Source organism: Varanus komodoensis, unplaced genomic scaffold, assembly GCF_004798865.1.
Source record: "Varanus komodoensis strain SLA01 unplaced genomic scaffold, ASM479886v1 scaffold29_1, whole genome shotgun sequence".
Taxonomy (NCBI): Eukaryota; Metazoa; Chordata; class Lepidosauria; order Squamata; family Varanidae; genus Varanus; species Varanus komodoensis.
Genome location: NW_025335759.1, coordinates 4,185,383 through 4,198,542, shown reverse-complemented (window position 1 = coordinate 4,198,542; position 13,160 = coordinate 4,185,383). Strand labels below are relative to the sequence as shown.

The following is a 13,160-nucleotide window of genomic DNA, read 5'->3' as shown; positions in this document are numbered from 1 at the left end:
CGTCAGGGAGACGAGAGGGGTGGCAACTAGGCCCAGGGCCTTTTCTGCTGCTGCTGCCCATCTTTGGGACTCCCTCCCTGGGGAAATTCACCTGGCTCCATCTTTATTTTCCTTTCGGCACCAGGTGATGAATTACCTTTTTAGGAAATTTTTTAACACTTAGCCTGAATGCAGTGGCCCTTTTTATATTGCTTTCATAGATGTTTTAATTCGTTGTGTTTTGATTGGTTTTAATGTGTTTCATTTTGTTAGTATGTTATATGTATTGTAAGCCACTTAGGAAGGCCTCGGCAGTTATAGGTGGACTATAGATACATGTGTAAATAAATATAATAAATAAATTGCCAAGTGTGTGCTCACAGTTGACTTGTGCAAATTTCCCGAATTTGCTCAGACTTTGCAAATGTGCACAAATGCTGTAATTCGTATACATTTCTTCATCCACCATATTTAGTGTATGGAAGAAATTTAGGAAATGTACATACCGTAATGACATTTTGCCCAAATTGAACAGGGCAAAATTTCACATTTGCCCATGGCTCATTTTGTGCAGCTTCTCTGTTCACTCAACTTTCTCGTTTGCACAGCTATTGCAAATGCAAATGGGAACCAGGCCTGTGATGAGCAGTGAGCTGATGTTCAGAGAAGCCTGGAGATCTTGCATGTCACTCGTTCACGCAATTCTGTCCATTGAGAGGCTGGGGTATGTTTGCCTCCGATGAGCAATTGCTTTGTTTCTTACATGCTCATCTTTCTATGCTTTTACATATTCAAGTGGACTGGAGACTTTCTTCTCTTGCACTGATTCAAGCTGAAAATTCGTGTGTGTGTGTGTGTGTGGATATTCCTGCTGTTGACAGATTCCCGCACCCCTCCTTCTGTGGCAGAAGCCCTCCGTAGCAGTGCTGCTATTGCAGTGTTGCCATCTGGGATGGTGTCAGCATTTGCCACCTGTGGGCAGTTATCAGCCTCCAGAAGGCCCATCTTTCACACCATCCTTGTGACAACTCCATTTTGAAAAAAAGAAAATAAAAATCAGTTTGGTACCTTGAGCAATGTTGAGTGGCTAGATTAGTCCACCCTTTTAATTTCTCACAGCAGCCCAGTTCAGGATACTGAGCGATGCTGCCCAGTGCTGTTTGGTACCACTGCTAGGAAAACCCTCCAGGGACTTCCAATGGCCTTCAGAAATATGGAGCCAGCCAAGAGTGTAAATAGTTCCTAGTATGCATTGAGCAGGCATTGCAATGCTCTTCATCAGGGGCACAGAACTGTTTGAGGTGGGGGACAAATGGCCTCCTACCAGGCCAAAGACATTCTGGGTAACATTCATGAGCATCCTCAGTGTTAACAGTGGGGGTTACACCTGCTGGCTCTCCAGTCGGGGGTGGGAGGGAGATCCCTACTGTTACCTCCAATCTTAGATCAGTGATATCAGTGGGGGATCCCGGGATCCCAGAGAGGCTCTGCAGGCCAGCCTGGGGAGTCCGGCAAGCTGAATTAGGTCCATGTCTGCAGCCTGTGGTGATCGAACATGTGCATGCGTGTGCACATACCTATGTGCAAATGTAGCAGGAAGAGAGAGAGTTCATGGGTTGAGACTTGGGGATATCCTTTCTTCCTGCTTTCTGAGGACAGGGAAGAATCTGCACTGTTACATAACTCCCCCTGAAGCCAACATGCCTTTGCAGCTCCATCCTCGTTAGCCATTTTCATTGCTTCTCATTATAGTGGTTTATTCCCTCTGGTTTCCAAATTGGAAATTCATGTTAACGTGATGGCTAAAAGAAAAACAGAGCGCGAGTGGTTCAAAACAGCTTGGGAGAAGCCATCCACCCTCTCCCCAGACAGCTGTTGCGGAGAACGGGATGGCAGGAGAGAGGACCAGAGAGGCTTGGGGCAAGATGCCCTCGGCTTAACAGCTCTGGGCGAGCTCTCCTCTGCCCTGCATCGAAGAGCCTGTCTGATGCCCTGCTCCTCAGCCCTACCACAGTCTTGGTGCCAAGGGGGATGCACCCGAAGTGATTTTGGACAGTGGCCTGTGCCTCTGATACCATCTGCTCTGTTGCATCTCCAGTCAGGCTGATCAGCCAGCGGAGTAGATTTCGCAGCGTGATTTAATCTGTTTGAAGGGGAGGCATCTCTCCTGTATGAGGGGAGAGATTGCTGGAGGCTGTGTGAGTGTGGAATTGTGTGAGTTTAAATGTATTAATTAAATAAAGTTTCATAACGTTGGATTTTATCCATTTAAAGTGGCTCCAGCCTTGCCCTTCAGCTGAGAAGATTCCCAGGATAGCTCACGCAGCTCAGTCAGGCTCATTCCCTCAGGCTTTCTGTGTAAAAGAGCATCCCCCAGAAGGGTGGCCTCCAGATACTTCAGACTTCCGGAGGGCAAGCAGACAATCAGAGAAGCAAAGTTTGAGGAGCATGTAGCTAATATCAAGGCTAAGAATAAAGAATTATTTTAATATATGGAAAGAGAAAGTGACTAAGGAAACAGTTGGGCCATTGGATGATAATGGAATTTAAAGGAGCACTAAGGGGGAAATGAGGAGATTGCAGGGAAGCTGGATGAATTCTTTTCATCAGTCTTTACAGCAGAGGACAATGAGCAAATACCTGGCTCTGAGTTTATGTGTTCCGGAATGGAGTCCTAAGAATTAGTGCAGATAGTAATAACAAAAGAAGAAATGCTCAGCCTTATTGATACACTGAAAGTCAGCAAGACACCTGGTCCAGACGGATAGTATCTATCCTAGAGTCATCAACGAACTCACAAATGATGTTGCTGACCTTCTTACCAAAATATTTATCATGTCCCTGAAATTAGTCCTTGTATCAGAGGGTTGGAGAATGGCCAATGCGACGCCAATTTTTAAAAAGGGAACCAAGGGGGATCTGGGGAATTACAGGATGGTTAGTTTAACATCTGTTCTAGGGAAGCTGCTTGAAAGGACTATTAAAGATAGAATCAGTAAGTACATAGAGAGACAAGCCCTGCTTAAAAAAATCAGCATGACTTCCGCAAGGGGAAGTCTTGTCTCACTAACTTATTGGAGTTCTTTGTCAATAAGAACATAGATAGGGTGATTCAGCAGACACTGTTTAGTAGGACTTCCAGAAGACTTTTGGCCAAGTCCCCTGAGCAAAGTATTTTTTTAAAAAGAATACTAGCTAGTTAAAGAACAGAAGACAGCAGGTGGGAATACATGGTAATTTCTCCCAGGGGAGAGATGTCACCAGTGGAATCCCACGTGGTTCTGTATTAGGACCAATGCTTTTTGGATTATTCGTAAAGAGTATACTGAACAAGGCCTGGCTGGCATACTAGAACCCTGAAGTGGAGTGTCTTTTCTGCAACATCCCACTTGTTACATCAAAAGTAACGTTTTAAAAAATCTGCTGTCCAATTAATTGGTGGGATCCCTTTTGATAACTCAATAGGCCCTTCACTGATTGATCGATGAATCATCAAAGTATGCGCATTTTTCACCACAGTGAACCTGCAGGAATTTTCAGACATGGGTTGTCCTGTCAGCTTTGCAATGGATAATGGAGAAAAGAATTGGAGTGGCTTAGCACATTGCTTAGTGTTGCTAGGCTAGCAAAAGTCCCCGAGGGATAGTGGAGATACCCTTTCATTCTAGCCATTGGCTGTAGCTGGAGATGACACCTTCATCATCCTCTCACTCACCTCTCTTCTTGTTGCCGTTTGCAATCTGTTCTTGTGAACCTTCCAGCCAACAACAGGAAAGAACCACACTCAGGGGTGTTTCCCCAGCTGCTTATGCGAAAAGATTGCAAGCAATCACTGTATCCCCCCCCACCATGCATCCCACCCCAAGGAAACCCCATAACTGGTGGTGAAGAGCCTTTTTTCTATCAAGGGACACGTTTTCTTGGGAATAATCCGCAGGGTCCTCATGGGGATGGTGGGTGGAGCTGAAGACAGAAGTGGGCAGGGTCAGGGCCAAAACCACTCCCCTCCCTGCCTGCCTGCCTCCCCCTTTCATCCTCCCCCTGCTCTCTCCCCACTTTTGTTCCTGCCACCCCACCCCTCCCTTTCTGCCAGCTCCTTCGTTGTCTTCATCCTCACCCAGTGCACCATCATGGGAGGGACAGAGGTCTGCATTGGCCTCTTGCAGAAGACTTTTGGGAAATAAATGCAGAGGGGGTATCACTTCAGGCCACTGGTATAGCTGTATAGGGAATCCATAATACCTTTATGCTCAGGATTATGCTTCGAGATGGGCATATGGTGATCCCGAAGCCTCACGGAATTCTTCTCAGTTCAGTCACGGGGGACAAAGCAGCGTCTGCCCTTCCTGCATTTGCAGTAATGAGAGAGATACCATGGTGGCAGGAGAAAGCAGTCAGCAGGAGCTGAGAAGACACTCTCAGACCCTGTCATATCTCTGCTGCAAGCCTGGTATTGTGTGCCAAAAAGCGCCTGCTTCGCTATTCTAATTAAATGTGCATTGAAGGAGAATTGAATGCTTTGATCTTCACAGTTCTGTCTGAGTGAGGAACTGACAAAAATGGTAGGAAGGGAGAGCAGATTTCTTGTGCGTTGCTTTCCCCTGCTGTATTCTGGGGAAGCAGTAAGCTGGTTGCTTGGGGTTCTATTGTGGAATTTGAATCAGGAAGGGGATGGCTTGGACTGCATGCAGAGGAAATTGAGTGAGAAAGGGGAGATCGGGTGATTTGGACTACATGCAGAGATAGACCGGTCAGCTGCCCATTGCCAAAGCAGAGGAAATGCATCACTTCCAAAAGATTTCCATGACTTTTGATGGACTCACAGGCATGTGCAGCTGCAAATCAGAATCAATGACTGTCATTTAAAAGCAGATTGAATCCATCCACTGGGAAAGATGGCGACCAGGTGTGTCTGCTCCATCCCGGTGCTGCCTGTGAATGGGACACTTCAGGGTTCATATCTTCAAATCAGGCTTGGACTGGACAACCCATCAAAGAGAGGGCAGTCCTCCGGCAGCCCTTGCAGTCAAGGAATCCTGTGTAAAGTAGGACAGTGGTCACCCTAGCAGAAAGTGTCAGAATATAGCCTTTCAGTGGGCCTGACTGCAACAAATCTGAACCTTCAGTGACCTGGCTGGATCCTGCAAACAGTTGGGGGCACACTGCAAGGAGGAGGAGGCTACAGTTTTGAGCAGAAGGATGCTTAGAATGGAATAGTTGGAAGGGGCCTAAAAGCCCCCTGAGTCCAGACTCCCTGCCTTGCTTGCACGTGTGGTCACCTATCTGGCCGCATGGCCATGCCTTTTCAGCTGAGCACAGGTGACTCACAGGCTAGGCTGATGCATAGAAGCCAGACATTTCTGCAACTCTGTGGCTCAGGACTGGAACATGATCAGCATTGTTTCAACCTGCCATTAAAGGTTAATGACAGGAAATTAGTCTGCCTGTTGAAGACCAGGAGAAGGTTCTCCTGTGTAGGTTCCACTGGAGCACCAAACCTGGTGTTCTAGGATCTCCAGAATGCCATGCCTCCACCCTCTTTACCTGACTGCTAGGTAAATTGGTGGCTTACTGACTCTTGTTTCATCCTCCACACCTTTGGTGAAAGACTGACATGCTGAGGTTGAGGCAATAGGAGGTTTAAGCTAAATATGCTAGTCATTTTTGGTGTTTTTTTTCCCCCTACCCCAATTTTTTTTTGGTTCTGCCTACTGCTGGAATGCGACTCCTGAGAGCTCCAAGATGGAATAAAGCTCCAGGCTGAAAAAGATTCTCTCCCTCAGTATTAGAGGGAGGAGACACAGGGCTTGTAGCTCCAGGCTGAATTGCGGTGCTGGAGTCTTTGATTTCACAAGAACATCCATCCCCCTTCTCCCCTGAAAACTCACGCACGCTTCATAACAGGAGAAAAAAAAATCACACCAAATATAATGTACGGGGATGAGAGATTTAAGGCTTTTCAATGTTTTTCTGCCTGCTCGGAACTAACAGACACATCTAATTTTGTTTCCAGATGACCGACATCGAGTTAAGCTCCACCCCCTTCTTGGTGACCCCAACTCAGACTATATCAATGCCAACTACATTGATGTAAGTGCATCCATTCTAGGACCATTTCACCAACAGCTTCCAGTTTAGCAAAACCTCAAAGTCATGTTTTGGGGGGTTTGTTTTTTGTTTGTCTGTTGTTTGCTTGTCTGTTAGAAACCTTCTTGGTTGTGTGATATAGAATCATTTTTGTCTTCCATGTTCCTCTCCTCTCTCCTTTCTCTCTCTCTCTCTCTTAGAAGTTCTACTCCCCATGCTAACCTGATTGTATGTATTTATTCTTATTCTTCCTTGGGATCGTCTTCATTTCCAAAGGCCAACACTTCCTGTCTTCTCCTGCTCTCTGTGGAATTTGTTCTAACAATAAAATGCTACAGTGCAACAGTAAAAAGTGCAGAGAGAGGCCACCTTATGCTCTCTGGATATTTTGGGCTATGCTTCCCAGAATCCCTTAGCATCTGTCATGCTGGCTGGGGCTTACAGGACTCTTAGACAAAAATACCTGGTGAAAATGGGGTTGCCCACCTCTGGATTAGAGGCATAAGTGGATCTTTATCACAGCCCATACAATCCATGTTGTGTCTGCAGATGGGTGAGATTCTCAAAGCTTTCATCAGTTCAACTTGGCAATTACTCAGATTCTTCCGTAGGAAAAAGGAAATGGAAAAGACTTGGGTAATTTGCCCAAGCCAATTGCGAAGGGGCAGAGCAGAATCCAGAAAATGAAAGGAATAGAAAACTGGTTAACTGTCCATGTTCCATTCCAGAATTTTTTCGGTTAACCAGAATTAAGAGGGATAAGGACAATATACAGATAAAACTTGTGAAACAATAAAGGAAGAGAACTAGGGCATTCTACCCATCCCTAACAGGGATGCCAGAGGAATTTGATCTTCTTATGTGATTTGATCTCATCTATACTTCCAGGATAAATGTTCAAATTGGATTTTGCACTTGTCCGAATTTTGTGATGCAGTTTTCATCTTCAAAGGCATATCAAATATATATTTTTTCAGATAATATATTTAGACATGCTTAGTTCGTGAAAAACATGATCAAATATGTATTTAAATGCAAGTTTCCATGCATTCCAAGTTTTAAAAGCAAATTAATGTAGAACTGGGCAGGAATAGACACATAAACACAGGATAAACAATTATGGACTAGAAATAAATTGATACATGCTAATGCATGATTTTGAAAGAAAGAGAGAGAAAATAAAACATTTTGAGGTGGTCCCTGAATGCCAACTTTAATACAAAGCATTTGAAAAAGTTTGTTCTAGGGCTGAAATTAATTTGTTTCCAAGTTTCATTTGCAAATTTTAATACAAAAATTCTGGATACTTCCTGAATACTTGAAGATTTTTCCAATAGATATCTATATTTTATTCAATGAAATTTGACTCCAATGTTTTAAATTTGATGTTCAAATTTGATTTTGATAGTTAAGAAGCTGTGGGTATTTGATAACAGTTCCAGTGTGCACTCTAGCAATAGTCTAAATTTAATAGCTCATTTCATTTTTGACACTTGCCCAAATCAAAAGATACCAGTTACGTTGAAAAGCTCTCACTGTTCAAACATCACATTCAAAATTCAGATATGAACCTCAGGATCAAATTTTGAATGGAGTTTGTGGTACATATTTCAGCTATCCGAGAATGTTTATTTTCCTATAAAGTGTTCATGATTGCCTTGATCAATTGTGAAGTGAAAGGAGCCACACTTGATCCCCAGCCCCTGTGCTTGCCGTTCGCATTTCTGTTGCATAATGCACTCCCCCTACTAAACAGTCTAATCATCTTTTGATTGTGTCTCACTAATCTGTCTGTCTCTGATCTCTTTTTCTCTTGAACTGTGTCCCATTGGGCTTGCTAAGATTCGGATTAACCGAGAAGTAAGTACGTCTTGCATCCCTGCTCCCTTCCACCATCTTTGCGCTATTATTCACTCACTGAATAGCTACCCGTGGTTTGGGTGGTGTCCATGAAAGGACCACGTCCTGTCAGGATGCTGCCGCTGCTTTGCTGAGCCAGAAATGGGGATTCAGCCAGAGAAGCTGTCATCACTTAAGTCCTGTGTAGGCCCGCACCTGGACATTTGCAGGGCTGAAGTGGTGATGGGGACATGGGTGCAACGTGGAAGCCCTGCTCCCAGTGTTCCTGTGCGCCTAGCTGTTAGCTGCACCTCCTGGAGCCATTTATGAAGGTCTGAAAGGGGCTTTAAATCAGCTGAACATGCTTATGGAGTACATGATTGCGATCCCGGTGTTATCCGGGTTTCCGGTCACAGAGGCGCCATAGGAGCATTGAGTTTAATGCCCTCACAGAGCCCTTGCCTGACCCTGGCATGTGATGTTTGAAGGTCTAACTGGCAGCCAACTATGTGAGTATGTTGACGGAGACACCCTGCCTTCTATAAGCAAGCAAGCAAGCAAGCAAGCAAGCAAGCAAGCAAATGCCTGCAGCAAACTTGACTCGCTTACCAGTTCTATTGTTTGCAAACATATTGCTTGGCACAGTTCCAGTGCCCCCTTATGCCCTCCTTTCTAAAAGAATGAATGCCTGGGCATGGCCAGAGTGCTGTGGGGTGCAGAGATGAAAGGGAAAAGATAACAGAGAATAGGTCAACAAGAAAATATCAACTGGAAAGTGTGCCAAAAATTGTTTTTTTTACCATTAATGCACTGATGCAGTATGCTTTAGTTATAGAAACATGAACGTTTTATGTCAGGCAATTTGAATGGTACACTCTTACTGTAGACCAGCAAAGGCAAGCAAGGGCCTACTCCTTTTTTTTTGTCCTTTTAAGGGCTACAGAATTCTACTATTCCCTCCCCATGGTCAGTTCCAAGCTCGAGAGGGCCCTGGGCAAAATTTCCGCTGTGGCTCCGTCCTACCATAATGCCCCCTTCCAGTCGTTGTTGTAACTGGTACCAGCAATCATTGACTAAAAAGCACAATTTCCAGTGGTCCACATTGCCCCAGCGTGCTTGATGTAGCATCACCCGAGGGTGGTTGGGCAGAATTTAGGGTAGCATCTCCTAACTGCCTATTGCTCAGCAAAGAGAGAAAGGTCTTAGCATGGTGAGGCCATAGTGGGGTGATGGAAACCATGGGAAGGAGGATATCAAGTCAGAGCCGTGAGCAAATAGCCTCTTAAAATTCTCTACCCTATTTGTAGATAAACAATCTTGGGAGAACCATTGCAATGGATTCCCCTCCAGGAAGGGGAGAAATTCTCCAACTGATTCTTGGGGGTGGTGAGTTTCCATTAGCAGTCCTGTCCCTTCTCAAAATAGGAGAAAATATCTGGGGCAAATTCTGCGAGGAGTCCCATTTCTAGGGAGAAAAAGAAATATCATAGAAATGTTATTGAGGAAAAAGTCTTCCAGTAAATGCTGACTCAGCTTTTCACTGTAGTATGTGCCAGATAACATGGTTCTTAATTGTGTTTTCAATTTATTTGCTTTTCTGTTATGTTTTAATTAACAGTCTCTTTTTAACTTTTACTATTGTTAGCAGACTTGGGTACCATTTTGTGCAGAAATGGCTCATTTGAGAGCTGTGAGCAACCAAACTGTGCTCTACTTGCCTTATTGGTGCTAAGTATCCTCCAGAACAAGCACATAACGGGATGAAGCCTCTCGCAGAGGCTGGGCAGCAGAAGTCTGTTTGGCAACGGGTAGCTACAACAGCAAAGGTTTCAGTTCTGCCACAAAGCATTGTGCTCAGTACTGCTTTCCCACTGGAAATCATGGGTTCGGAAAATGCTTTGCACTGGCTGGACTGTGCCCTTAAAAGAGATGTATTTTGTATTGGTGTGTGAGGAGGTATTTACTTTCAAAAGTTTATAGATCTATGCCAGTAGTTAGTTTCCCATCCCATTTCACTGCTAGCGTAAATGATTGCACCTATTACGCCTTGGGTAATCCTCGCTCTCAGTGCACTATCAACAGCTTTTCATTCTTATGAAGAAAAATAGTGCCAAATAGTAAGTCAAGTTGTAGGTAATTAAGAGTGCAATCCAATGCATATTTAGATAGAAGTCCTAGCATTCCCAGCACTGGAGAAAGCTGGAAAGTGTAGGCCCCTATTCTGTCTAAATATAGACAGAATTGCACCATTATTTATCAGATCATTAGATTTGACTTTTATGCAACCAGCAGAAACTTAACCATTCATCTGTTGTTTATTTCCATTTCCTTTTTAACTCAAAATGCTTCTGTGTTTAAGGACAGTTTACATTATAAATATGGAAAATAATATTTGAACACTTTAAAAAAAACTCACTTGTTTACACATTCCTGATGCTAACAATTAATTGACCCCAAGGCTGCATTCCGATACTCGTTTGCTTGGGAATGAGCTCTAACAAAGTCACTAGGATTTATATGATCGTGCAGCTTAGTTCAAAAGGCATCGTTCGGATGGGGGGCAGTTAACAGAGCAGTGCATTGGCCACCTAAGTCTCAAGAGGGGAGTGACAAAAGTCGCATGTACAGATGTTGCTCAGTCTGCTCCATCTGCGTTTCGTGGATTGTCTGGTTGCAGCGTCTGCTCATTGATTGAATCAGATTTTTAAATAGCAGAATTTCTTTCCAGTGCTAATTCAGAATACTGCTAATGCCTTAGTGCTAACATGCACTTGCCAATCTGTGCTAATGCACACTCGTTATCTGATGACGATTCATGCATTTGCACAAGGGTACCGTAGGGCTAATGAACATTGGCACTAATCCAGCCCTTGGAGAAAAATCAGTCTCGGAATCCACAGAATCCATGTGACTTGGAATTCGCTGTTCTGCTGTGGAATCGGCAGCATATTCAGAGAACTCCAAACGTATTCAATCCACTGTGGATTTCTTGGATATCCCTATGGAAAAGAGGTAAAGCAGGGCTGCAGGACCCCAGGGCTGAGGTCCTAATCCAGCTTTTTGAGGTTCCCTAGATGGCCATGTCACAGTGTGCATGGGTTCCTGAAGGCCTAAGACCCAGAAGAAAATGAAGAAAGAAGAAGCGTGATGGGACTGGCCAGACTGAAAAACTGAGAGGCTGGGAGTGGTTGGAGAAGGGAACATAACAGATAAGATAAGCCCATGCCCCTTCCTCCTGGCCCCTTGCTGCAGACCACCAGTCAGTTGATGGTTACCTGGCCTTTGTGCATTTTTCTCGTCCATTCAAAAAGTTTGAAATTCATCTCCTTAGGGACTGGCACTTAGCGTGTTAAGCTACATTTTTGGCCCTTCCACACCCACCACTCAAACCCGCTCCCCAAGTGCTTCTCCAAAATGGAATTCATTCCCCCGACCAGACAACAGGCCTTTCCATCTGGCCGAGAGAGCAGGATATCTTCAGCCAGGCCTTTCTGCATTGCTGGAGGCAGCGTCTTCTACAAGACAATGCGAAATGAGAGAGTGCAAACCACACGGGAAGCCTTGTGCTCTGCTTTGAAGCCAGCGCCTTCCCTGCTGCATTATTGGTTGCTGGCCTTGTTACATCTTCCTCTGTTCTTTCGGGCTGCTGCTTCCCTGTTAGGAGCTCCTAATGTGTGGAATAAGTGGCTTGGATGAATGAAGCATTAAGTGGCTTGGAGGAACGAAGGCATTCACAGCCATTACACAAGACTGCGAGGCTTCTGCAACCAGCGGGGCTGCAGGCAGTGCTCCTTTGCTGCTGTTCCTTGCGGTCTTGGGCAGAATCGGGACTGCTGGGGACTGCGTTGAGGGCAGGCGTAGGTGGACACCTGCCAAGATCCATGCCCCACCAGGGCGCTACCGGCAAGAACCCCTTGGCATTGTTTCTCCATGTCACCATTGCACCCGGCTAGTTTCCGTGTATCTTGCTGTGGCCCAGACAGTGGGGCAGCATGGACACGCATCTGTCCTGTGTCACACAATGCAGCCGTACCAGGAGTGGGCACTCCTTGAGTACATTCATGCACCTCCTTGAGAGCAAATGCAAACCTTTCCTTTGGTGAACTTTCATGGCCAAAAGGAACAGCTAAGAGGGTGTATTTGGGGGATATGAGCAGCCAACACTGTCTGTAAAAAGGACATTTTAGTGGTGTGCTTTTTGTTTTTTGCTGTTTGCACAAATTGAGCACAGATGCACAAATTCTGGTGCAAGGGCAGGAAACTAGAAAGCCGAAAGCATCCAAGGCTTGGGACTGGAAAGTGGGATACAAAGAACGTGGAAATACTTCGGAGGCAAATGTGGTTGAGAGACTTTGCTGGCAGAGGGATCACAGCTGAGGGTTTTGTTGGGCTGTGCATCCATCTTGAACTGCCCTTCCACCATGGGAAATGTTTAGACCATCAAGTGATGAAAGGACGTGGTTTGAAAAAGGGAGATGAAGAAATAACAATGCTCTCTGCTCCTCCCCACCTTCTCCAGGGTTTGGGCAGCCCTTTCTCTGCATGCTCAGACTACACTGGGGGGAATAGTCCTTGAGGTCAGCTTGTAAGAGAAGAAGACTTCAGAGCACATGAAGAAAATTGTGTTCTAAGTGAATGCAAGTGGTGTTTCCACCATTTTTTCCCCATCAGGACATAACTGATCCTCTTATTCCTTCGCAGGGTTATCACAGATCCAACCACTTCATAGCCACCCAAGGTAAACCTTTCTTCTATCTACTTCTTGCCCATCACACTCCAATGTCCCTGTCCCCTTTCTCCTCTTCCTCCTCTTCCATTCCCCCTACTTGCCTAGGAAGAGTAGGGGGCAGGCAACACCAGAAGAGGCATGGAGTCTTGCCACCCCTAAAGCATCTCCCAGGCAGTGAAGGCACAGGTGTGCCTGCTTCAGCAGTCTGAAGCCACTCACAGTGTGCCTGGCAGCAGACAAGTGGCTGCAAGCATCACCATGTTTTGATGGGTCCATGGCTCCCTTTACTTCTGCAATTGAGTTCTCTCACTCTCTGTGCTCTAGGGCCCAAACAGGAGATGGTCTACGACTTCTGGAGGATGGTGTGGCAAGAGCACTGTTCCAGCATAGTCATGATAACAAAGCTGGTGGAAGTGGGAAGGGTAAGAGACCGTTGCGGTTTTGCACTGCGCCAGAGGCTCCTGGTGGATGTTTTTGGACTCGGGTACACACACATTCATGCACATGATGGTCTGTTTTGTTGCTG

At 45.3% G+C, this 13,160-nt stretch overlaps 1 protein-coding gene across 3 annotated transcripts in view; it reads left to right on the top strand.

Moving 5' to 3' along the window:
* Window positions 1-13,160, top strand: part of PTPRU (protein tyrosine phosphatase receptor type U) — a 349,047-nt gene that overhangs the window by 292,674 nt on the left and 43,213 nt on the right. For all 3 annotated transcript variants that reach the window (XM_044434925.1, XM_044434924.1, XM_044434927.1), the window contains exons 18-20: window positions 5,993-6,069; window positions 12,607-12,643; window positions 12,959-13,056. In XM_044434925.1, the coding sequence (XP_044290860.1) occupies window positions 5,993-6,069; window positions 12,607-12,643; window positions 12,959-13,056 (212 nt within the window). The remainder of the gene's footprint in view (window positions 1-5,992; window positions 6,070-12,606; window positions 12,644-12,958; window positions 13,057-13,160) is intronic.